We start from the raw sequence: 27,049 nt of genomic DNA on the forward strand, positions 1-27,049 counted from the left end.
ACAGAATAAAGATATAGTTAGGAGCGTTTCTAGGCTGTAAGAGGTTGAAGAGACAGGAGAATGGAATTTCCAGAAGAAAGAAGAGTTCTCTGGTCACATGGCATTTGGCTTCACAATTCTCTCCCGGCCACAAGCACCTCTCTCTCTCTCTTTCTGTCTCTCCCCCATATATATATATCACATGTTAAGCTTGTATAAATCAGAAGCTGCTTATAAATCATTATGATATCTGGTAAACCTAACAAAAACTCTTATCAATGAATGTTTTGAAATTTCACAATTAAGTAGAGAATAGCAAAGTTTAAGTGGTGAATGTATAAACTCTAAATTAAAATGCTTTAATAATGAAGAACTTTTGCCTTGAGGGCCAAGGATGAAATCCAAGAATTGTACATTAATTTAACTTAATGAAGAGAAAAGTCACTATTTAAAGAGTTGACCCTTTTCTAAAATTCTAGAACTAACAGTGCACATAACTGAATGTTCATAATATAGTAAAGAATGCTCAGTCTATCAAACACAATTTTAATCAATTATTCACTGCATCTGCATTTTTAATATCAAGATAAAATAACTTACTGCTTTAGTATTTTCCCAAATGTTTGTTCTTGGTAGGCTGACATCTGCTGTAGATAAACGTAGGGTTCACAGACATTTTCATTCCTATTTACCATATGAGTTTTTGGCCTATCTTTCATATTGTATTAATGACCTCAGAAGAGAAATGCCCTCCTTCCCTTTTACTTTTCCTTTATAGAACATTTCAGATACTTTCCTTGCTGATTTTGGGATGTTGCCCCAATTCCATGCCTGGCACAAAGGTAACATAAGCCAGGAGATACTTTGTGAACTTAGTAACCTGTGACCGGACTTGTCCTGGGATCATCACCCTTTTACTCCTTACCTCATTCCCATGGAGGGAAGCAAGGAATACACAAAAGTAGAGAGCAGTTGGCTTAACTGGGGAGGACTGTGGCATTTTCCCACTCACTTCAGGTAAAAGAAGGTAACACCTCTTTCAAACCAACTGAGAGGGTGCAGGGAAGCTACAAGGTGATATTGGGGGTCCCTAGAATATGAGGAAATTGGCAGCTCTCTCCTGCACTAGAGACTTGTTGAAACATGGAAGCCCTTATGCCTTCCCTGGGAGAGAGAGATCAAGGTGCTCCTTGATGTTTGGAGACTGGGACCTACTTCTTACCTGGGGAATTTTGAAGGTAGGACAGCAGATGGAGCACCTATAATGACAGAGCAAAATGAGTGGGTAGTAGCCCGCCTTGTCATCGTCTGGCTTGGAAAGGATGTTTGAGTTTCCTATGGCTTGAGAGTGCTGTGGAAGGTAGAAGCTATCTTTTTAAAAAATATTTATTTATTTATGTAATTTATTTTGGCTGTGCCGGGTCTTAACTGCAGCACACGGGATCTTTTTTTCTCTTCTTTTTAGTTGTGGCATGTGGGCTTCTTAGTTGCAGCATGCACGCCGGATCTATTTCCCCAACCAGGGATTGAACGCAGGTCCCTGCATTGGGAGCGTGGAGTCTTACCCACTGGACCACCAGGGAAGTCCCAGAGCTATCTTAAAAGTACCTCTCCCAAAGGTACCTTGCTGTGGCAAGAGAACACTATAGTCTTAGACTGGGATGGGAGGAGATATACCATTAGGGATAGGGAGAATTTCAAGAGGTAAGCCAAAACCTGGATCACCTTTGTCTGGGAACTGTGCAGTGTTGAGTACCTGCAAAACTCCTAAAGAAGCTTCCCGTGAACGTCACAAAAGTGCTAGTTATTTGGATGTCAGCCCAAAAGAGGTCACTGATAGCCAGCCAGTATTAACCAAGGAAGAACTAAAATGCAGAGTAATTTAAGCAAACAAAAAATACGCCTTTCCTTTAATTTGATCTTCCTTAACCCAGACCCTGGAAAAGCCAGAAGCACAAGGGGGAGGGTGGGGAGGAAACGGGAGGGAACAGGCCAGTCTCCCCCACATGGCTGCCCGATTTGGGGTATTTGGAGAGCGGCTTGGGATTGGAGATGAGATTGCACTAGATTTAGACTGGACCAGACCCCTTTAATCCCTGCACGGCAGTTACATTAACGTAATGGGGTTGCGTTCTTTGCATCCTTTTAAAAATCTGGAAGCTACAGGATCTGTCTGAAACAAGGACCAAGAGATGGAGATCCAACTGAGCGTATTTAAAAACAGTGACTGGAGAAAAAAGTAATGCCATTTCCCACCAAGTTGAGACTGTTCAACTGATTACATGGGGATAGATTATGCAGAAGGTGTTTTTGCTGACTGTTAAGGAGGCTCTTTGGGGATGTTATGCCCAGAGTATGAAGTTCAGAAGTCGGTGGATTCTTTCCCCGAAGAATCAATGTTTGGGGCTCAGTCTATTGGGAATGACTTATTATGAATATTAAAATCAGGGTTTTTTTTTTTTTTTTTTTTTTTGCGGTACGCGGGCCTCTCACTGTTGTGGCTTCTCCCGTTGCGGAGCACAGGCTCCAGACGCACAGGCTCCAGACGCACAGGCTCAGCGGCCATGGCTCACAGGCCCAGCCGCTCCGCTGCATGTGAGATCCTCCCAGACCGGGGCATGAACCCGCGTCCCCTGCATCGGCAGGCGGACTCCCAACCACTGCGCCACCAGGGAAGCCCTAAAATCAGGTTTTTAAAACAAGTCCTTAATATGATCTTCATCTGTTGCTTCATTCATTCAAACATTAATTGCCTTTGTCCTGCACACACACAAAAGTAATTCTAAGGCAGTTGTCACTGTGATCAAGAATAAGAATGAAATCATAGTAATTGATATGCCACTGACTATGTGCTAGGCCCTCTTCTAAATGCTTTATGCATGCTAATCTAATCAAGTGTATTTCATCCTAAAAGGGAGTTACTGTACTAGCTATATTTTATAGGTAATGAAACTTGAGGCACAAAGAGGTTAATTAACTTGCCATGGGTATATAGCTAGTAGGGTTGAAGCTGGAATTTGAACTCAGGAAATCTGGCTGTAGAGTTTACATCTAATGCCATATTATTGCTCACAATATTAGATATTTCCTCTAATATAGAGTTTAATGAGAATATGACTAAGTTTAAAAATAAGATTACAGGGTGAAAGATGAACGTGTCCTGTAAACATTGGAAAAGGCTTCAAAATCATGTTCCAGTGCCACTGGAGATCCCACCATAAATTGTAGATAGATCTTTAGGACTTGTCATGGAAAGACTCACTAGTCTCATTCCAAAGATTTAGCTGTTTGTAATACCCATTATAATATCTTCTTTCGTCGTATTGCTCAGAGAACATATCCTTTGTAATAAAATATATAGCTTAATGAGTTTCTTTATAGCTTAACAAATTTCTTATTTTTGGAGCAGTCTTCATAATTCCATTTAGACTTCATGACTTAGGAGATACTGCTCTCTATCTATATTTGCAGTAAATTTTGTTGGTATTTCATTGTGGAGTTGTTTTTGAACCCTGAAACAAATCTCTTCTGATTGTTGGAGGAGGTCATCAAGAGGACATGCCCACAGGTCATCCTGTGAACTGGATCCGGTCAGTAGGAGGCTCCTTACTCTAGTGCCTGAAATGTACATTTCACCTGCTATTTCCGCACTTGGACCCAGTTCAGGGTCACAGCCTTGGGAGAGTAATGTGAGCCTACCTGGACTGTACACGTGACTGAACGCTGCTAAAGCCTCTATATGAACTCCTAAGATTCTGGCGGGCGGGTGCAGAGTTAGGCTTATTTTGCGGCGCCCAAGACAAGCCTCGTGTGTAAGTTCCTTTGTTTATTAAATCTGACACCCACCAATCTGGAGTTATCTGCCTGTTTCTTCAGTCTTTCTTTGCCCTCCTCCTATGGGGGCCGGTGTTGGATTTTTTCTGAACACGGATGTATTCCAGGAAAAGATGATGGAAAAGTCTTTAACTTTTTCATGTCCCAACTGGGGCCTATATCTTATGCCAGAGAAGAGCTTAACTATGGAAAAATGAAACACTCAAGAAAGAGGGACCACAAATAGCAAGCTGTTGCTTGTTGTGTTTTGGGAATGGTGTTCTCAGGAGAAGCAGCCGGAAGATGGCTCAGTGCTGGCTTAGGGGCGAGACCTCTTTCCTTTGTAAGAGGAGACCTTTGTGATGGAGAACTGAGCACTGTAGGTGCTGAGAACTTGGCCTTTCTGAAGTGCTACGATTGTGTATCCTATCACTTCTAGAAATGGTTTTTGAAAGGCTGCCGGCTTTTTAGGGAGGCTTATGACGGGGTTTTTAGTTAAACTATTGTGGCTTGTGGGCACGGCACAGAATTGGGAGAGCTGGAGCCTCAGTTCTAAACCTCATACTAAAAATAAAGAGCTTTATGACCCTGGGAAAGGCAGTCAGCTTTTCTGAACCTCTTTATCATTTATAAAATTAAGAACTTCAAACTAGATACCGAGGATTCTTTCCTCGTCTAAGATTTGATGTGTTTCTCTCTGAGTCAAAGCATCAACGAATGGAGAAAGTTAGAACTAATGTTCTAACATGGCACCCCAGGTTAGGGGGTGGATAATAAAATATTTATTTATGCCACTCTTTCATGAGTAGATACAGTAAGAGCTGATGCAAAACCTCCCAGTAGAGCCTCTTCTTTCTTCGCGTTTGGCATATTTGTAAATGGCAACAATAAGTCCCATAAAGTGTTCGTAGAAATAAATAAAATTCATATTCATTACTCCTAAATATCAGTAATGATATCACGGTGAAATTTTCAAATCAATCTTTGAGGGCAAATGAATAACGTATAATATATTCATTATCTTAAGTAGCATTATTTCTATTGGATGGTTCATGTACTAATAAGGCAAAAGAAAGAAACTTTTGCTCAATGAAAAGTGATAAAATAAAAATAGTATTTGATCTGAACAACTGCCTTCAATAATCTGCAAAATGATGATAATGATTCTTTCTTTATATCACTGTATTGTGTTATATAATATAGTCAATAATAATAACATTAATATTCATCATCTCATCGTCCCCAAGGAGGGTACCAGGGAAGTCATATTAACACTGATACCTTTATTTCTACTTTATTAGCTAACATGGTGATGATAACAGGCCCCTACCTTGCTATCCACGTTCCCCCTCCAGTGTGCTATGTAATGGCTGGGAATTTCCACCACGGGGCTGCCACACATGAGCTCGGGCTGCTATGCTTCTTCTGTCTTCTTTCTTAAGAGGCGCTGTGATGAGAACACAGCCCCATTACTTCTAAGTGCAGTGACATCCCCACTGCTGTCTTGTTCCCCCTTAGATCCTTCAGGACACGTCTGCAGTGGTCCTTCCTCCCAGAAATGGAAAGTGGTCTTCCCCTTCACATAGCCTTTTTACTTTTTCACCTGAGTTTTAAAGCAACATGCGTGGCGTGGTGCCTTTAAGTGTTATAATAGTCTTCATCAAAAAGGCCACTTCAGCTTTTACTGTGGTTCTGTCCCTATAAGCATGAGCCTTTGTTCTGAGCTGGAGCCTGGGGAACACGTCCCATAGTGCCCTCTGTTTTCCATCCTCCTCTTTCCTCTGTTTCTTCCCCAGGTTCCTCCTTTCTCCTTTAGAAAACACACTCTCCCATTCTCTCTCTCTCTGACCCATCAGAAAACATCATTAACTCATACAAACAGATGGGCCAGATGATGGGAGAGATAGGATCGCCAGCCTAGACCAGCAATCACAGCTGACTCACTGACTCAACTGAATCACAGTCTAAACAAATAGTGATATAAGATTGGTGCACACCAGAGAATCACCGTTTGAATTTTATGACCAGGTCAGAAATAAGTATCTTACAGCCTGTTACAGAAAAGCACGTTTAAACAGTCAGAGTCCTAAGTTTTTCTGGACCTTATGTCTTCTCCAAGACAGGCGGCTAAGCAAGTGAGGATTCTTTGGGAGACTGCAAATTCGAGACACCACGACCAGGAGAAGAGTTGTTTCGTGATTTATGGCTGAAGGTGTGCATTCTACATGCTGTTGGTCAGTGATGATAAAGTAGGTATCAGTGCCTCTGTGGATTTCCTGTTGCCCCTTCAAGAGCCACCATTTAGAAGCATCTAATCAGGTATAAAGTGCTGGGGGTGAGAAAACTTTTTCAGGTTGCCACTGCACTTTGGACTTCCTCTTCAGATTTTCTAAACTAGTAAAAATACTATTTCACATCTACCTGAATAATTTTGTCTGTTCTTTCCCCACCTGAGCACATAAAATATTCCCAGGTAACATGATGACAACTGTTCTGATCGCTCATTTTTCTGTTGGTTCCAAATGACCAATGAGACTAATTAAGTCCTCAAGGAAACACTCACCTTTACTGTCAATAGGTGGTCATCTTAACTAGTCAGGATAAGTAAATAGGGCCAGTCTCTAATAACCAAGGAGGCAATCCATATTTCCTTTTCAGAACTGGGATGGGGAAAATTTGTGATGGAGGGGACACTGAATATTTGAATACAATGCTTAAATATGTTTACACATGTTTATATTATCATTATGCCATGTATCCTGGAGTTAATAAATCTAAAGTTTTTGTCAGTGGTTCTCAAAGTGTGGTCTCTCCACCAGCAGTGGCATCAGTAGCACCTGGGAACTTATTAGAAATGCATATTCTTAGGCCCTACCCCCAGACCTTCTGCAACAGAAACTTTGGGATGGGACTGGCAATCGGTGCATTTTGATGCACAAGTGAGTCTGGTGCAGGGTTTAAGTACCCTGGTTTTAGGATGTTTCCAAGAATGAGCCCTTTTCTTTTTGTCTTTTTAAAACAGTGTGGACCAATTAAATTGTCCCTTTTCTGAAGAGCATGTAATCACACTGAACAATTGTTCATACATTTCTCAAGTATATGTTAATCATATTAGAAATGTTCTCCCCCTTTCATTCAAAAGGGAAACATCCTTTTAACATTTGGGAGCACCTGAACAGGAAGACTCCAATACAAAAACAGCAAGGAAATATACGTGCAAATGGTTCTCACCTATGCTTAGAAAAGATCCACAAGAGTTACCCCTTAACACTACTTAGCTGAGAGAGGAGTAGAAGAGAATGTGGGAGTGAGGTAAAGGCATAAAAAAATACAGAAAAAGGGCATTAAAAAAACATATGAAGCAGCTTATGTTTAATCATAGATAAAATGCTTGGTGAAGTCCTAAGACGGGTATCTGCGCCTGTAAGCCAGTGCTTTAAATGTTATTGTTTTCACTTCCCGGACTTCCATCTCTGTGACAGGGTGGGTAGTATTGGGGTAACGTGTGGGAAGCACGTTACCACATCAGTCCTGATTAATCAGCTGACATTTATTGAGTGTTTACTATATCCCCCCCAGTTGGGTTAAAACGGGAATGCTGGAAACACCGTCTCGGCTTTTTAACAAGCTTTTACTAGTTGAAGAGATGGGAGTCAAACGGAAACACTTGGGCACAATAAAATAACATGTTCAAAAATGAGGCACAAGACAGATTGCAAATGCAGGGGGGCTGCAAATGCTGGGGTCACTCTGAGTGTCTAGTGTTTAAGAAGGCTACAGGGGGCAGGTGGACCTCAAAGGATGCTTACTATCTGTAGTGGATTGTAGACATGGCCTCAGGTCTTCTTCCCGAATCTCTGCCCCTTGGCAATGCAAGTTTCCAGCTCCTCACATGGAGAACTCCTGTAATTCGCCTTGTAACACAGGCAGTGGTGAGGTGCCAGTTCTGAGGCCAGGCCTCAAGACACCTTGCATGCTTCTGTCCACTCTCTTGGAACCTGTCCAGCCGCCATGAACAAGCCCAGGTTAAGCCTGTTGAAAGAGACCACATCCATTAAGAGATGAGCTGTCTCAGCTGAGGCTATCTGAGACTAGTCAGCGCCCAGCAGCACCATCAGTGAGCCCAGTCAAAATTGCCGCTCCTGGGGCTTCCCTGGTGGCGCGGTGGTTGAGAGTCCGCCTGCTGATGCAGGGGACACAGGTTCGTGCCCCGGTCCGGGAAGATCCCACGTGCCGCGGAGCGGCTGGGCCCGTGAGCCATGGCCGCTGAGCCTGTGCATCTGGAGCCTGTGCTCTGCAACGGAAGAGGCCACAGCAGTGAGAGGCCTGCGTACCACAAAAAAAAAAAAAAAAAAGTTCACCGATCCACAGAATCCTGGGCTATGTGAATCAATATTGTTTTAGGCCAACAAATTTTGGACTGGTTTGTCATACAGCAGTAGATAGCTGATACAAGGTCTGAAAGGTGGAGAGGAAGGGAGAAAGCGTTCTAGGCTGGAGTTGCAACTCCAAACAGGTTGAGAGTCAGAAAGGTGTGAGGTCAGGTCAAAGAAGAGTGAAGACACCAGTAGGATTGGATGTCTGACCACTTTCTTCCAATAAATCAGGAGCATGAGCATTTAAGAGAACATATACTGGAAGTCAGACCTGCACTATTACAACTCTTGAGGCGCACCATCAAGCCCTAAGAAATAGGAATGCCCACATGCTGAAACACACAGTGAGCTTCAGTACCCCATCTGTCCAAGATGTACTTTGAGAGAGTGAGGCATTGTTTTCTAGCCAACTATATTATGCCAAGGGGGAAAAAAGAAAAGATCTTTGTGGCCTACAATCTGCTTTTACTTTTTATATAGAGAAGTCTAAAGTTTATGTGACTTACTTTCAAGAAACTGCTAGAGGCAACTTCACAGAATCCCAGAGTAAAGGATATTATGTAGCTAGAGTGCTTTTAAAGTCTTAAATTCTCACAACGTGCATCTAGTAGGCCATTGAATAACACACAGCTTCGACTCAATTTTATTAGATCATTGAATTTATTTTTTACCATAAAAAGCGCAAGAGAAATAGCTTCCTTTAAATGCTAAAAATGTGTTCTTTCTGTTGAGTGGTACTTGCCGGGACAGAACATCCCTAGGAGATGACGGATTCTTGTTTCAAAAGCAGCTTCTTAAATTTGGCGGGACAGCGGTGGAGGGTTCCGAGGGGGATGGGATGAGTTAGGGTGGGGCGAGTGTGATATTCAGATGGAACAATATTTAACCTACAGCCCCTCATGCCTGGGATCCTTTGTACCAGCAGGCACGGAGGCGTCCTTCGTTTCATTCAGTTTTTTTTTTTTTTTTAAAAGCGGAGTAGTTGACGAAGCGCCAGAAACTTTATACCAAATGGCCTTATTGAGCCACTATTTTATTCAAGCAATGCTCAGATCAGCAGTACCCCAAAGGTCAGAAAATCACGGCGAACGGGGAATTTCCACAGCAGAAAAGGCAAGGGTAATCAAGCCTGAAGCGTCCCACGAAGGGAGCCGTGGAAGAGGCAGCAAACCTGAAGAGCTCCGTGTGTGTGCGCGTTAGCAGGGGAGCGAGCGAGATAGAAAGTTGTTCTAATTGCAGCCTTTCTCCTGCGAACGTGTTGCTCCCTTTGGTCTCTCCGGTAACCAGTTCACCCAAAACTTTTCTGCCACGAGGCCCCGGAAATCCCGCGTGCTCCCTTCCTGCGCCGGCTAACAGGTCCCCGGTCAAAGAAGCGTCACCTCTCAGAGCCCGGGAAATCTCCGCCGCCCCCTCAGACTGCAGCCTGGTCGCCGCCCGGCCTCCCAGTGCAACAATCGGGGCGACGGAGAGGGAGGCGGCGCGCAGGCCAGGGAAGACCCGGGAGGACCGACTCGCGGGCCGGGCTCGGGCATCGGCATGGGGAAGGGAAGCGCGGGCCGAGCTCGCCCCGCAGGTAAACAGGCCGGCGAGGCGCAGGGCGCTGCCGCCGCGGTCGCCCAGCGATTTCCAGGCACGCAACTCCGCCTCCAGGGATCTCTCCCTCGCGCGCTCGCCCCGCCGCCCGCTCGCAGCCTCAGCAGCCGCCGCAGCATCACTTCACACAAAGGACTGTTCCCCGCCGAGCAGCACCTCCACGTCCTCCTCCGGTGACGGCAGCCCCGACAGCCGGGCTCGGGCGCGGCGGCGGCGCGGGGAGGACCTGTCACTCCCAGCAACCGCGGCGGCGGCTTTTTTTTTTTTCTATTTTGCTTAAAAAAACATTTTTTTTTTTTGTCCTTATACTGCTTGGCCTTTCTGTGGTTCCACCCACCTCTTCTCTCCCTTCCTCCTCCTCCTCCCGTAAACAACTCTCCCACAGCTCCCGCCAATAAATAAATTAGGAGGAGGGTAAGGGGGAGGGGTGCGGGGGGAGGAGGGGAGAGGAAAAGGGAGGCAGCGCGAGGGAGCGAGGCAGAGTCCGAACCAACAGCCAAGAGCCCGCACGCACCTCGCACCATGAGATGGCGACGCGCCCCGCGCCGCTCCGAGAGGACCGGACCCCGGGCCCCGCGCCCCGGCCCTGACGCCCGCTCGCCGCCGCCGCCGCTGCTGCCGCTTCTGCTGCTGCTGCTGTGGACCGCGGCCCTGGCGCCGGGGGCGGCCGCCGGCGACGAGGCGGCTCCCGCGGGGGCCTCGGTGTGCTACGCGTCCCCGCCCAGCGTGGGCTCGGTGCAGGAGCTGGCTCAGCGCGCCGCGGTGGTGATAGAGGGAAAGGTGCACGCGCCGCGGCGGCAGCAGGGGGCACTCGACAGGAAGGCAGCGGCAGCGGCGGCGGCGGCGGCGGGCGAGGCAGGGGCGTGGGGAGGCGAGCGCCAGCCGTCAGCCGCCGGTCCGGGAGCGCTGCCCGCCGCCAACCGGACCGTGCACCCGTGGCCCACGGGCCCCGCGCCCAGCGCCGCCGAGCCCGGAGACGAGGCGCCCTATCTGGTGAAGGTGCACCAGGTGTGGGCGGTGAAAGCCGGGGGCTTGAAGAAGGACTCGCTGCTCACCGTGCGCCTGGGCGCCTGGGGCCACCCCGCGTTCCCCTCCTGCGGGCGGCTCAAGGAGGACAGCAGGTATATCTTCTTCATGGAGCCCGATGCCAACAGCAGCGGCCGTGCGCCGGCCGCCTTCCGAGCATCCTTCCCCCCTCTCGAGACGGGCCGGAACCTCAAGAAGGAAGTCAGCCGGGTGCTGTGCAAGCGGTGCGGTAAGTTCCTCGCCTCGCGGGGTGCGCTCGGGCGGGGCGGGGAGGGCGCACTCCCGGGGCGCGGCGGGCGCCGGGCTTTCGACGGACGCGGTCTGAGCGGTGGAGTTTCGGGCTTGGAAGCCTCTGGGCGATCCTCAGAGGAGGAGGGTTCGCGGATTGGATTCCACGGGCAGCGCCTTCTCCAGTGTCCCGGTTTCGAGGCATTGCCATTGGTGAAAGCCCAAGTTTGGTCCTCGGTTGGGGCCGCCTCAAACTTTTTAATTCCTTGGGGTTTCGTTCGCCAAGTAGAATGGAAATGGGTCGGCTGCTTTCTTGCGCGTGCCTTCTTGAACTCTTTCGTTAGGAGTTGCTGTTAAGGGCAGCCGTGTGGGGCTTTTCCTCTGAAGGAGGAAAGGTGAGTCGGACAGGACTGTAAAGTCTTCCCATCACTTCGAGTCCGGAGTGTGGACTTGGTCAGGGGTTTGTGTCAGGGGTTTGTGTCTATGGAGAGTCCAACAAGAAAAGGACAGAGCACTGCGATTCCCCTTGCGATGTGGCAGAGTTTTTGGCGAACTCATTGTCTGAACAGACAGGTGCAGTCTGCACCTTGTGAAAATGTGTATGTGAGAAGTATATAAAGTTGGGTGTTTTCTTTCTGCTGACATCATGTCAAGAATTTTTGTTTTCATAGTATTTTCGTTTGGAGTATGCTTTGGCACGTCAGGGCGTCAGAACAGATGAGTGTCATTATGGAGCTTCGCATGTGTAGGCCCTTAAGGAGAATTTCGGAAGATAAGTTTAGCAATCGTGTTTCAAAGACCTTTCCCGATTTTACCACTGCAAAGGGTTCTTCCCAGGTCTCCTTAGTATTATCAGGTCCGAGAAATCAGCTGATAAGCTGATTACATTTCTGAAGTAGCATTACGTTTATGCCATTCATAAAGTAATTTCTAGGTTCTAAATATTTGTGTAATTTCCTGATGATCATGTAATCACTAAAACATAGGGGGTTTCTTCTCAAACCAAAAATTAACATGATTACACATCACAGATTCTAACGTGAATAATAGTTTTCCCCTGGTCTTGATGTATCCGTCTGATAGATGGTTGGGTTAATTGAATTTTTACAAAACTCAGCACCATGCCATGCTGGGTCCGCCTGTGATGTACAGTGCGTCAGCTGTTTTCAATTCGTATCAGGTGATGGTTATTTAAATTTCTGATGAGCATTTCTGATGCTTGTAGCCTGCGGTTAATTGATGCCTAACGATTTGGTTTTGATGTCAGGGAAGAGCATTTGCTTATCCTCCATTGCCTTATTTTCACAATGCACTTTGTGCGCCAGAGACCTGTTAAGATTGCACCACTCTGTGGCCGGAAGCTGTTCTCAAACAGTGGTGCTGAAGAAAGCTGAGTGATGTTGGGATTCCCCGGGTCTGGCTGATAGATGTCACTATAAAACATGGGAAACTCTCTGCTGGGAGCTGTCTTTATTAGGAAACACAAAAGCTCCTCACCATTGAACTGCATCATATGTTATTCTGTTAGAGAATCTGAAACAAAACATTTTAAGCCACGCTGTCATCCCATTTTCACGTGTTTTATTGTATGCCGTTCAGGAAGGATTTTGCTTTTACCCCAAACCATGTGAGTGGTGGATCACTTACTGCACATGGTGGAAGTTAATATAAAGGGGATCGTAGTTGGCACTGATGCCTAGGATGGGGGGTGGAGTGTTGCTAGATAAGCCATGGTGTTAGTTATGCCTTCAAACTAGAAGGAGATGTCAGCTTTCAGGGGTAAACTTCTTATAAGTGTCCAGAGGACGCTTGGAAATGGAAAATTCATGTTGTCTGGAGAAATACTATTTTCGTGCTTCTAAGCCGAAAAAACTTCACTAAAGGTAGTCTTGCCTTTTTGTTTGCCAGTCAAAGGAAATACCTAGTTGTAAGTTGTGGCATGCTAAACAAAGCAGGGTTGTTTTTTTAAATGAACTGGAAATCTCCTGCGTGTAATGTAGTAGATTAAGAAATCATGAAGTTACTGCTTCAGGTTTGTGTAATTATTGTGTATGTTTGGTGATTTTAGGGTTACGTACTTTAAATTACGATACCGCGTGAAACTTTAATAGGTTGAGCTAAAGACTAACTGAAATTGTGCTCAAAGTTTCTCTTGGATTTTTACGAACATAGTAGTTATTGTGACATTGTAGGCTATAAGTAAATAGTATAAGCTATTTTATATAAGGAAACTCAGTAAGTCCATACTTGGAATATGGGGTGTTAAAAGTGTGTATGTGTGTGAAAACTTGTGAATTCTTCCAGTTGTGTGGTCTGGTTTAACAGTGCCATTCAGAACTTACCAGGCAAAGGAACACAAATTGGGCAAAAAAAAATGTACAGAGAGAATAGGGACTGATTTGTCGTGGTTGAGCTGCTTCTGTGTGCTTCTGGTCAGGAGATTTCAGGGAGAGTGATGGAGCAGAGGGTTCTTATCTAACCACACGAAGCTGCCCTGGGGGCGCGATGGTTGTTCCTGCCTGAGCCCTGATGCTAGGCTGGAGAGGGGATATAGCCAAGTCATTTTGTGATATCGTACCCAGGGCAACAGTTTCCAGCTCTCCTTTGCTCAGCTGCAGTGTTGTTTCCTACAAGTTGCTTCCTAGTGTAGAAACGACACGTGCAACAGATTAGCCTTAGGGTTGAGCTACTTGAAGTCTTCCCTGAATTATTTTTTCTCTCCGCCCCGTCCCCTCTCCCCATCTAAGAGAAACTCCTGAGTAGAGTCTGTATAAAAAGAAGCTCTCCTCTGAACAACGGACTTTTGGAAACAAAAACTGTGTAGTGTATTTGAGGTGACAACACAGAACCTCATAGCTTGTTTGCTTTATGTTGGAGGTCTGTGTGAACTATACTTCCTTTACAGTTAAATTCTTCCCAGTCTTTGCTTTCTCTCTTGCTCACTACACAGGCTAAGACATTTCTAGGTTTTATATTTATTGGAATGGAGAATAATTTGCTGTGCAATTAAATTGCCATTATTCAAACAAATCATTGTTTGATGTACTACACTTCTAGGTTTCAAAGCATTGCGGTTATACTAGGCTGTAACTGATTCCCAAAAAGGAGTAAAAATACTGATGTTGAATAACATCTATAATTGGGCCATGCAAGATTTGTACATCAGTTGTGTTCTTACAAGCCAATCTAAATATTCAGTATATTATATCATATTGGAATGTGTAATAATGCAAACATGTTTGTCAGATATTTATGATCAACGTCTTTCTTTTTCTCATGTCCTCAATAACTGTTTCATAAAGTGTGCTGACCTTATGGTGTTATGAAAATGACAGAAATGCTGCAGGGATTTTCCAGCCAACTATTGAAGAGAATTATTCTTAATAAAAGCTATATTAAGGGTAGAGCAATAGGAACAGATACAGCTTGGCTACTTGTCTTTCATAAATGTGTAAATGTAATTTCCCAAGTGCTTGTGATGGCGCTCTCTAAACTGTATAAATCTTACTGTCAATTCTGTACTGTATTTAAAACACTTCTTTCTGTTGAGTAGAGAAACCGTGTATGTATTTATATATATTTATTTTAAAAAATGAAACCAAGATGGGTCCTTTGGGAAAACAACTCTTTGGACTAAAAATATTTTAAAAGGTGAATTTAAATATCTGAATCAGTATATTACAGGCACTAGGGGATCGTTCTCATCAAGTTGTGGGAGATCTATAAATCCTCTGGATCTAGGGAAAGTTTTACCATATGTCTTAATGTATTAGGTAAGACCAGGAAGCTTAAACAGCCCTGAGGGTCAAAACAATGGGCTGTGCTTCCGCTGGCCTGTATATTTATAGCAAATGAGAGCAAAAGACGTGATTGGGCGGGTTATTGCCCTTGTCAAATGCAATCTATTCATTGTTCAGGAAATCTCCTTTGCTTCGATGCCCATTTTCTTCCTGTTATTTTTTTCTTAATTATAAACATAACATCTTTTAAAACCTATTTTTAAATTTCAGTGACAAGTGATGAACTGGCCAGGTGTCCAAAGATCTTGAAACTCTCATCTGCCCTCAGTACTTAGCAATACTTAGGTTTTTTGTTTGGTTGTTTTTGATATGCTCAAATGATGTGGAAACATTATGTGTGTAGGTAATTCTGATTGAATGGGTATCTTGATTAGCCTTATATAAATGAATGATAATGAAAACAAAGTATATAATGAGAAACAGTGGTAGGGATTCATGTATTATTACAGTCATTGAAAGTATATAATGAAAAAAGTTTGTAAAGAAAACAAAAGGTTAAAAAAATAATTAGGGCTCTTATGGACTCATGCAATTTGTTACCAAAAACAATAGTGTAACAACATGTTTTCGTCAAAGTTTTCATAAGAAAGTGAGAAACGAATCTTTAATGTCCTTACTTTGTAGACAGTTTTCCATTCAAGTATGAATGCTCTAAATTTGAGCATGCACATTTTACTCTGGGCTGTTACGTTATCAGGAAATTTAAGTTAAAATGAAAGTAACATTATGAAAGAATGTATGACCTAGCCCAGTCCCAAATTTCAGTCACTTTCTAATACTTGAACAGCTGATTAGTGATACAGCCTGTCACATTTTAAAATGTAAAGTTGAATTATTTGCACATTTACAGAATTCAGACCTAAGTCTTATTAAGTGCTAGTTGAGAGGCTGTATTTCGTATTACTGTGTTTTCATATTGTTTAGGGCGGTGATGGGCTTGAGTTAAGCCTGTTTCTGAAGGCTTGTCTCCTGACTCTCCATCTGCGAATGATCCGTACAGGTCGAAGAAGATTTAAAAAAAAAGAAATTTTGGTGAAGTTGAAAGCTTAAAATGGGTTGACGAATCTCTGCTTGGCATAGATCTGAATGTTAGGAAATAGTCCCCCCCAACACAGACTTGCCACCCAGCCATCCTAGAACGAGATGCCTAAGTGGTAATTGACATTATTTTTTTAGTCTTCCAGAGAACCAGGATATTTTTCCCTTTGGAAAATAGTTTCCTGAGAAACTGTATCCTAACCTTGATTCTCCCCATCAGGACCTAGCCCAATTTATATCCTGTTTTTTTTTTTTTTTTAAAATAACTAAAAAAAAAAAAAGTTTACTCACAGCTTGGATGGTACAGGGGAGACAGAGGTATCAGTTCCTAACTCAGGCTTCAGCTGTGTCTTCCCTTCATCTCTATTTCCTTTGTGAGGACACTGCAGGGTAAAGCTTTAGGTAAACGATGGGGCCCATCAGTGGATCTGAGTCTTCAAGAGAGCAAAGGATGTATTGATGCTTGCTCATCGTCACACTGACAAGTCTTCTCTTGACACCTTGGAATTCCGCTGTCTGGGTCTAAGTGTGTCAGAATACGGAGGTCCTAGATCACAAGACGTGAATGTTGGGAGTTCCCTGGTGGCCTAGTGGTTAGGATTCTGGGCTTTCACTGTCAGGACCTGGGTTCAATCCCTGCTCAGGGAACTGAGAATCCTGCAAGCTGCACGGTGCAAAAAAAAAAAGATGTGAATTTACGATAGGTGTCTTTCAGTTCCTGATAGGCTCTTTGTTCCTCCCATGAAGACATAGATGGTAACCCGCATTGCATCTCTATTTCAGGGGCTTCCCCGCTACAAAGCCCGGCTTTGGAGATCTGCCCCAGTCAGTGTGCTGGGGACTAGAAGAGCACAGCTCCGAGTGCTGCCTGCTTCTGGAGCTGGGGGCCAGGTTTAGGAGGTCATGCCCAGAGCCTAGGGGAGGGAATTACTTCTTTCGCTCTGCTGTGCCACCAAGTGTGAGCTGAACAGAGCCCAGCACAAGGGAACATGCCTGATGTGAGCCCTAGGGTCTTGGTGGTGGGCACACCCGTGAGCCCGGGGCATGGAGGGGTCATGATCAGAGAGGTGAAGCCCTCTCTGCTTTGCTGCATTAGGAAAGTCACAGCAGTAATACTGTTGTCCCAAACATTTGTCTCTAGTCTGTGAATTGCTGTTAAGGCAAAAGAAGCTAAAAAATTGAGGGGCTTTCTAAGACCACTGGGTTATAACTATTACTCGTTGAGTTTGTGTCTTTTTTTCCCTCTGTGATAGACACATGTTGCCTGACCCGTGTGGGTTAAATACGTGTTAAATAATCAAATGAATAAATGAACGAAGCATCCTGGATGCTTGTTGGATGGTGTTGGATGGTGGCAATCACTGTTCTAGGCTGAATTTTGGAGAAAACAAAACCTCTGATTCTTTCTCTTCAGCTCTCTAATTTGGTGAGCTAGCCTCTTTGTAGGAAGTAGCATTTAGAACCACATCCTGTCAGGACACCATTTCCTCCTCTGGATCAACCTTTGGGCTTCCAAGAAAGGTTATTTAATTTCCTAAAATTTGTTTTTTTCATAACTTATTCCTGGATTTTAGTATTCTGTATTCTGTATATTCTATAGCCCCAGCTGGGGAACAGAATTCCCTGTGTTGTAAAGACTTCCAAGCACAAAAGGGGTTTTCGATTGTCAATGGATCCCTGCCACTGTTTTGAGCAGACCCATTACCAAATCATCCCAACCAATTTTGTTTTGGGTACTAGATCTCAGCTCTCAGGAATTCTGTGTTCTCCCTGATCTCCCCCAAGGTGTTTCACCACGTCAGCCCTGTAAGTGCAGTTCTTGTAACTGAGGATGGAAAAGACTGCTTATATCCCTCAGAAGTAATAAGAAAAGATTTTGGATGACTTACTTTTCACTTTTTCTTTCCTTTGTCGTGAACATCCAGTCAGCTCTTGGTTAGAATGTAGGTGGGACGGCGCCTGTCCATGTGGGCTCTGGTGAACAATGAGATCCTTTTCCTCCACTTTTTTGGTCGGCCTTGGGGACACCACGGGCGATGTGTCATCTGTGAAGCAGCAGATGCGGTGGTGGCATTTTCTTCTACCGCAGGGAGCATCCTGGCTGCAACTCAGTGCAGACCTGGAGAGGAGGTTCTGTCTACTGAGGAGGAGAAGGGTAGCTGTCGTTGTTTCAGGTAAAATTGATCATTAGACTTGGTCCTCGGGAGGTGATTCTGACAGTGGAGGCCCTTCGGTGGCTGCCTGGATGGAGATGTTCCACTCAAGAGTTCATTGTCATGCCATCAGCACACAAGGACCACAGCTTTGAAATTTCCCCGGCTCTCTATTTCTTTGCAAGTCTGGACACCTCTGAGATACTCTTTCCTCCGAGGTCCTCATTCCCATCCACTGAGATGGCTCACATCTTTTCCTCAGAAATCGTGGCAACTTTTCTTTCATTGCAGTGGGAATTTTATTAGAAAGTCAAGCATTTTTGGACCACAGTCTTATTCTGGTGAGTGTGTTTTTCCCCCAAGTTGTAATAACATAAAAGTCACCATTTAAGTTATTTCTAAGTTGCAGTTCAGTGGCATTAAGTATTCACATGCCACCATCACCACCATCGATCTCCAAAAGTTTGTCATCTTCCCAAACTGAAACTCCAAACCAATTAAACAAGAATTCCCTATTCGCTCTCCTCCAGCCCCTGGCAACTACCGTTCTGATTTGTCTCCATAATTTGACTCTATTTTACCTCCTTTTAGTGGAACCACACAGTATTTGCCTTTTTGTTACTAGCTATTTCCCTCGGCATAATGAATTTGAGACTCATCTATGTTGTAGCATGTGTCAGAATTTCATTCCGTTTGAAGACTGAATAATATTCCATTGCATGTATGTACCACATTGTTTATCTGTCAGTGGACACTTGGGTTGTTTCTACCTTTTGGCTGTTGTCAATAATGCTGCTATGAACATGGGTGTACAAATATCTGTTCGAGACCCTGCTTTCAATTCTTCTGGATACATATCCAGAAGTGGAATTGCTGGATCATATGGTAATTTGATGTTTAATTTTTGGAAGAACTGCCATGCTGTTTTCCACAGTAGCTGTACCATTTTACATTCCCACCGGCAATGCACAAGGGTTCCAATGTCTTCACGTTCCCGCCAATGTGTATTATTTTCTATTGGTTTGATGATAGGCATCCTGATGGGTGTGAAGTGGTGATGAGCAGTTTTTGTATTGTTGTTGTTTTCTATTCAAAGTTAGTGCTTCTAATTACACTGTCATTAATAAACAAAAGTTCCCAGAAACAGAGGTGTTCATCTGTCCATCTCTTAATTTACCCAGCATTTAGGCTCCTGAATCTGAAGCCACCAAATAACGAAATTACAATAGATAATAGCTTAATAAAAACCAATAAAAGGTTTAAAGGTTAAAGTTAGCCTCTAGTCACTATTCATATTGCTATCAACATGGTCCAGAGAGACTCCTTATCATACCCGGATTAGTATCAGCATCTTTTAATTTTTATTTATTCATTAAGTTTCCTTTTTTATAATTTCCCTGCCTCTGTTCTGTCCATTGCTGCAAACTGACTTTCGTTAAACCCTGCACTGGAGGACGAATCGCTCTAAAATACTACTTTTACGAGACCTCTTTTTCTGCTCAAACTTTCAATGGATGCATCATAGTTACCTCTAGACCCTGACGTTCAGGGTCCTCCTTAATCCAAACCGAGCCTAATCTTTGTCACTTGTACTATGTGAACGATTTTATCCAGGCTGCTTCATGAACAGGCCGTGTACTTTCCTAATCCTCTAGTTTTTTGTGGTTTTTTTTGCGGTACACGGGCCTCTCACTGCTGCGGCCTCTGCCGTTGTGGAGCACAGGCTCCAGACGCGCAGGCTCAGCGGCCATGGCTCATGGGCCCAGCCGCTCCGCGGCGTGTGGGATCTTCCCGGACCGGGGCACGAACCCGTGTACCCTGCATCGGCAGGCGGACTCTTAACCACTGCACCACCAGGGAAGCCCTAATCCTCTAGTTTTTACATATGCCACTTCCTCTGCCTGGGTCGGCTTCTTCCCTCATTTCTGTCCACAGAAATTCTATGTCTCCTTCAAGGGACAGCTATATCCTACTGCTTCCACAACAGTCCTAATAACGATCCTGCCAGAAATACTCACTCTAGCCTTTGAATACAGAGCACCATATAAAGTATGTTTTACTCCATACTTTATACGTGGTGCATTTCAAATTTCCCTTATGTTATCTTTGGTTTTTAAAAACTGATGTGTTTAACAGTTTTTCTAGCTGTGAATGTCTTGCCTCACCTGGGAGACCACAGTATCCTTGCAGTCAGACACTTGGGGTGTCCTCAGCTTATTCACAAGTGAAAAGTGCCCCAGCCTTAAGAGTCAGGAGAACTCCTTTCCACTTCTAGCTTTGTAGTTTAGTACCTGGGTGGTTTGGGGTGAGTAACTTTACCTCTTTGGGCCTCAGTTCCCTAATATGCAGCATGAGAAGGTGGAAGTAAAGAGCTTTCCATGGTCCATTCAATCTGCATCTGGTTCTCATCTCAGAAATGACCCAACATGCAAACCCCTTCTGCTACTGCCCGAGGAGCTTTTCTTTCCCTCTCTCCTCATTTTAGTCTTGTTCTGTGGAGAAGAGTCATGGAAAAACAATTGTGAAACTTTTGGACACTGCGAAAGAGGAGTGACAGCTTAAGTAGAGTGAAAAAGCGTCTCCCCTTTTCCTCCAAAGCTTTTCGCCTCCCTTGCCTTTTGGGTCATTTTATTACACTGTCAAAGAGTAGTTATTTGTGTTCATGAGCATCGTCTTTTCAAAAAGCAGATACTGTCTTTGAAGCTATAAAGTATGATTAATATATTAATTTACAACTGTAAACTTTTAAAGCAAGAAGTTCAGTCATTTGTTTTATAAAATGACAAAGAAGATTCGAAGTGCTTTACTATGAATTTTAATTTATCTATTTTAACAGTGTAAGTCTGACACTGTTTTAGGTTTTTAATCATTAGTGCTGTTGTGGAAATGGACGAGACCAGCGCAGAGAGTAGGGAAATCCTGGTTTCCAGCCAGATGGTACCAGTTCTGATGATGGTGGGGAGAGAGTTCCCACCTTCATGCAGAATTGGGTGAAAAGACCTTTCTCAGCTTATGATATTTATGGTTGGGGCCAGAAGATGATAGATTTTAGTCCCTTTGTGAGTAGAAGGAGCAATACAGAACAAGTTGTCAGATGAGAAATAATTGGATCTTTTAAAATCACTGCATGAAGAGGCGTTGGCAGTGCCACACGGGCCGGGCACGACTCAACTGCGTCGTGTCTAGTTTTGTTTTGCTCCTTCCTTTGCCTCTGATGAGTTCAGCTATTCCAGCAGATCTAATGGTGCTTAGAAACCATGGCTCCTAGGTCCATATCTCTAGCCCAGGCCCTGTTTTCTGGCTCCAGATCAGTATATTCAAGCACTTACCAGATAACCCACCCAAATGTCCTACAGACACTTCACAGTAAACACATTGAACAGGATCTCATCATGTCCCCTGGCAGTCCGTCTGGACACCTGGATACTAATGATGAAACTGCTATCGCGACTCCTATTACAGTCACTGCTGTTACTACCAGTGGCTTCCTGGAGTGACAGCTTATTCTATGCCACATAGAGTAGTAAGTGCTCATAAGAGCTTAGTTAACTCCTCACCATGTGGTAGCATCAGTGTCTTCCTAGTTAGCCCAACCGGAAACCTCTGCTTCTGCCCCATATCCATTTGGTGACCAGATCTCATTGATTCTACCTCCTTAACACATCTCAGACCCCCCCCTTCTACCCCAACTCCACTGTTTCTGTAGCAGTTCTCAGCCTTATTGGAACAGCCTCTTATCTTTGCTTAGGGATTCTCCTCGTCTTAAATTCATTCTCTGAACTATTGCTAATGATCTTTCCAAAGCAGAAAAGATGGTACTATATACCCTTGCTTAAACCTCTTCAGCTGCCATCAGGATAAAATCTGAACTCCTTAGGATGGCTTAGAAGGCATTCACCTTTTATCCAAGTGTTCTTATCCAATTTCTTCTCCTACCTGGAACCCTGTGCTACACTGACGGCATGGCTCCCCACGTGCCAAGTGGCTGGAGGGATGTTTACATTTACACCTACAGTTCGTTCTTCCCCAGAACGGTCTGCTTCTCTATCTACTTTCTGTGCCTTTGCTACCCGTTGTACCAGACTATGTCCTTCAGTGGGAGGACGGTTACATAAAACTGTATGGCTATATAATGGATTGTGTTGTCTTTAAGAATCTTGTTGTAGAAGAAAGTATAATGACTTATAGATACATTCATTGTGTATTGTCAAGTGAAAAAATATAGTGCAGACTGTATAATTGCTTTTACTATTACCTATCTATTTATATCCATCTGTCAATCTAAAGAGAAATAAAAGCCTGGAAATCTATATAAAAAAATGTTAGTTAGGCATTAGAATGATTGATTTTAGGAATTTCATGTGTATTTCTAGAATTTCTATAGTGATTATGTATTCCTTTTAATAAGGAAAAGGAATACATGCTGTTTTTAATAGAAATACTGACAAAGACTGAATCTTACTTAAGGGAATTGGTCCCTTTTGAGCATTGCCTTTCTCACAGTAGATGTACTAGTTAGGGTAGGCCAACTGCTGTAACAAATGGTACCCCAAATATATTACAGTGCAAATTCAATAGTTCATTTCTGCCGGTGAGTAGACAGACAAAAGATATTCTAGTCTTTCCTTTCCTCTGAAAGAGACGGGTGCTGACACCTGAGGCATAGCTGAACCTCACTTCCGACCAAATTGGTTGAAATAGGCAGGGTTCCAATTTGCAATGGTCATTTTATTCCTAATGGCTCAGCTGTCCTTCGGAAAGGAGACAGATTTGCCTTTTGCTGCCTCATTGCAGTGGGTGAGCCGAATAGTTACATGCAGAGCAGACATCACAGCCATCCATGTTCACGGTAGATAAATACCATATGAGCTATGTGCTCTGTCTTGTGTTCAACTTCACATTTTGCAGGTTGGTTTTGCATTAAATCTTTTTTTTTTTAACATTTTATTTTATATTGGAGTATAGTCGATTAATAGTGTTGTGTTTTGGGTTGCCAGCAAAGTGATTCAGTTATACGTATACATGTATCTATCCTTTTTCAAATTCTTTTCCCATTCAGGTTGTTACGTAATACTGAGACGAGTTCCCTGCGCTATACAGTAGGTCTTTGTTGGTTATTCACTTTATTTTTTTCCTTTATAGCAGCGTGTACATGTCAGTCCTCAACTCCCTAAACTATCCCTCCCCCAACTCTTCCCCCCTGGTAACCATAAGTTCTCTGAGTCTGTTTCTGTTTTATAAATAAGTTCATTTGTATCATTTTTTTTTTAAGATTCTCCGTATGAGTGATATCATACAATATTTCTCTGTCTTACTTCACTAAATCTTTAAGGTTTTGCGCTAACACTTAAAGGTATGATGCTCACTATGTCTGATTTCATCTCCTACCACTGGAAATGCAGAGGGTCAGGCCATAGTCACTGCCTTTCACTGGCATGTTGAGGATGCCTTTTAAAGCTCTGTGTTTAACAAATCATTTTGATATAGGGGCCGTGGAGAAATACTCTCAGGCTTTATCCCTGCCGACTTAATTGGGTTTCATGATCACATTACTTAGTGGGATAAATTAAAAATGGCTGGTCAAGCTCCCCGTAGAAAGCAAAATGGTTAGGTCCAACCTGCCCAGTGTATGAACTGTATTGATGAGTAATCGTTCCACCATTTTAAATCACTTTTATTAACTTTTTTCATTGTTGTATTTCCAGGAACTTGCTAAATAACTGTCATTATGTACTCAGTAATATTTCTTTTTAAAATACTATCGAAAAGTCCATGAAAATGATTAAGTTGCCAATATTATCCACCTACTTCCTGTTAGTGAGGATTGTTGGTGATTTTATGATGTGCTGGTTGTATGCCTGTGCGTCCTTTGTGCAGCCCAGGAGGAAAAGGAACCAACTCATAACAGGTGAACGGAGACAATAACTGCATGGTTGTGAAGTTGTGTAAAATAATTAGTCTTTTGTGCATCTACATCGTGCACGTTATTGTTGTGCTCTTAAAATTTTTTATTAAATATTGAGAATATAAAGAGGATACTTAAGAATTATGTGTAGGGACGTCCCTGGTGGTCCAGTGGTTAAGACTCCGTGCTTCCACATCAGGGGGTGTGGGTTCGGTCCCTAGTTGGGGAACGAAGATCCCACATGCCACATGGCGGGACAAAAAACAAAACTAAGAAAGATTATGTGTAAAGGGTAGAGACTAATCATGTATGTGTGGTACTCTTCTTCACCCTCATCCTCGTCATGGGCCATTTGGCTCCACGAGGTTCTTGGGTTCCAGAACAGCTTAAGGCAGTGTCCTACCTGCAGGTCAGTCAAGGACGTATCTGTTCATTCATTCAAATGGATTAGAAATTTGTCGTTAATTTACCACTTCTTCAATCAATTTGTGTAGCCCCCCAAGTCCTATTCCTTTCCTCTTAGATTTAGGCACTCCTGACCTGTGAGAGAGACTGTAGGGGCCATTCTGAGGATGTTGCTTAAATGAATTACGAGAATCATGAGATCGCTTAACAGTGTAGGTAACTGATAGAAAAGGAGAAGCAGTGAGTACGCTTTACTAATTTACTGCTTCAGCAAATATTTATTGGGCATCCATTATTTGCTAGTCTTTCTACTGCTTTCTGGAATCCTGGTGATGAAGAAATTAGGCATGGCTCTTTCGAGCCAATAGGGTAGAATGAACAGTTACATAAAGGATTGTGATATATATTATATATATATATATATAATATATATATAATTGTGCTAAGTTTTTATAGGGGAAAAAGTACAAGGTATCATGAGAACGTAGAACAGAAGACTCTAACTTAGTTTGAAAGATATCAGAAAGTCTCCTTGAGAGACATTTCTGATGGGAGTGGGGAGAGAGAAGGACATTTCCATTCCTGATGCAGGGAAGAGGAAAAGCAGAGAGGGCTGTCGGTGCAAAGGAAGCAAGACTGAGGTCTGAGAGGTGAGGAGAAAAATCAGATAATTTTGGCATTTTTAGGGTTCTTGACTTTGTCGTAGAAGCCTAGGAAACCACTGGAGGGTTTTTAAGTACATCAGTTATAAAATTTCCATTTTGAAAATATCACAACTGGCTGTTGTGCAGAGAACGGAGAGCAAAAGGGATGTTGGGTGCCTACAGGGAAGTTGGGGCTCCAAGTGGGATGAGGATGTGGGCTCACTCTAGAGAGGGAGCAGGAGGGATGAAGAGAAGCAAGAGGATTCGAGATGGTTTTGGAGGCATCTCTTCATCTTGGTTATGAAGGGGGATTGCCTGTAAAGGGGGATGTAGAGGCTGACCCCTGGGTTTCTGGTACGAGCCCTTGTGTGCGCGTTAGGAAGGGGGTGGGGAATGCTGCAGAAGGAGGGTGAAGCTTACTGTGTTTTTGATCCGTCCAAATGGAAATGCCAAGTCAGCACTTGGATGGATGGAACTCAGAAAAAGGAGTCTGAGTTGGATTTAGGAACGTGGGAGTTTTGGACAAGGGCATGGTTATTTCTGTCCCCAGGGAGTAGATACAGTTGCTTGAGGGAGAGTGGGTAAAGGGTGAGGAAAGGTGAGGAGAAGATGAAGCATGAAGAACAGCAACCTTTAATGGTGAGACAGAGGAGGGGCCAGAGGTGACAGGGAGGGAGAAACCAGAGAAGGGAAAGGAAGACTTAGCAAGGAATCAGGATGGAAGAAGTGGTCAGCTGTGTCCCTAGAAAAATAATTTCGGAAGGTGGGGAAGGGAGAGCCTGCCCAGAGCAGCACTTCCTGAGTGCTGACTGCTGCCAAACGCTTTGCATTTTATTATTTCTTATTTTTAAGAATTGATTGGAGTATAGTTGATTTACAATGTTGTTAGTTTCATGTGTACAGCAAAGTGAATCAGTTACACGTATACATCTATCCACTCTTTTTTAGATTCTTTTCCCATATAGGTCATCACAGAGTATTGAGTAGAGTTCCTTGTGCTATACAGTAGGTCCTGATTAATCATCTACTTTATATATAGTAGTGTGTATTTGTCAATCCCGATCTCCCAGTTTATCTCCCCTGCCCCTGCTTTCCCCCATGGTAACCATAAGTTTGTTTTCTACATCTGTGACTATTTTTGTTTTGTAAATAAGTGCATTTGTACTATTTTTTGCATTTTAAAGTGCACCTAGTTTGTTAACAGCATGGAGGCTTTGTAAAGAGCTCTGGCCAAGTGCCAGGGGTGGGCTCCAGACAGGGGTGGGTTGAAGTACTCGTGGCCAGCTTCTGGGTTATCAGGACTGGCTTTCAGCAATATTTTTATTTATTTGAACCTAGGCAGCAGGAAGCCATTTTAAAAACGCAACCAGGACTTCCCTGGTGGTGCAGTGGTTAAGAATCTGCCTGCCAATGCAGGGGACACGGGTTCGAGCCCTGGCCCGGGAAGATCCCACATGCTGCGGAGTAACTAAGCCCGTGTGCCACAACTACTGAGCCTGCGAGCCACAACTCCTGAAGCTGGCGAGCCACAACTAGTGAAGCCAGCGACCCACAACTACTGAAGCCAGTGAGCCACAACTACTGAGCCCGTGTGCTGCAAGTACTGAAGCCCACACGCCTAGAGCCCGTGCTCTGCAACAAGAGAAGCCACCGCAATGAGAAGTCCGCATACCACAAGGAAGAGTAGCCCCCGCTCGCCGCAACTAGAGAAAGACCACGTGCAGCAACAAAGACCCGACGTAGCCAAAAATAAATAATGAATAAATATATAAAAACGCGACCTTTTTTTGACATGGGGTTGGGAAGAACGACTATACTTGAAGGATCTAATAGGTAGTTTGTATAAAGATATGATTTTTAAAAAAATCATCAAATTGTTACATATAGTGTAACTAAAGTGTTGCTGAAGGTCACCCTTTTATTAGTGTTTTTCCCCTTGGCTAAGAGTTCTGTGTACCATGTAAGCCGCTTCAGTGACAGATAATGGTTCAAATATTTCCTGACACGCTGACTTGAGAACTAACTACTGTCTCTCTACTAGGTACCTGGGTCCTATGGGAATTTAATGCTTAGTCACGTAAGAACTTGA

At 43.8% G+C, this 27,049-nt stretch overlaps 1 protein-coding gene across 3 annotated transcripts in view; it reads left to right on the plus strand.

The window, feature by feature from the left end:
- Window positions 1-10,283: 10,283 nt before the first annotated feature.
- The window catches only part of NRG1 (neuregulin 1), a 1,014,779-nt gene continuing 998,013 nt past the window's right edge, over window positions 10,284-27,049 (plus strand). For all 3 annotated transcript variants that reach the window (XM_070044598.1, XM_060291365.2, XM_060291366.2), the window contains exon 1: window positions 10,284-11,016. In XM_070044598.1, the coding sequence (XP_069900699.1) occupies window positions 10,284-11,016 (733 nt within the window). The remainder of the gene's footprint in view (window positions 11,017-27,049) is intronic.

The sequence above is a fragment of the Globicephala melas genome, chromosome 21 (assembly GCF_963455315.2).
Source record: "Globicephala melas chromosome 21, mGloMel1.2, whole genome shotgun sequence".
NCBI lineage: Eukaryota > Metazoa > Chordata > Mammalia > Artiodactyla > Delphinidae > Globicephala > Globicephala melas.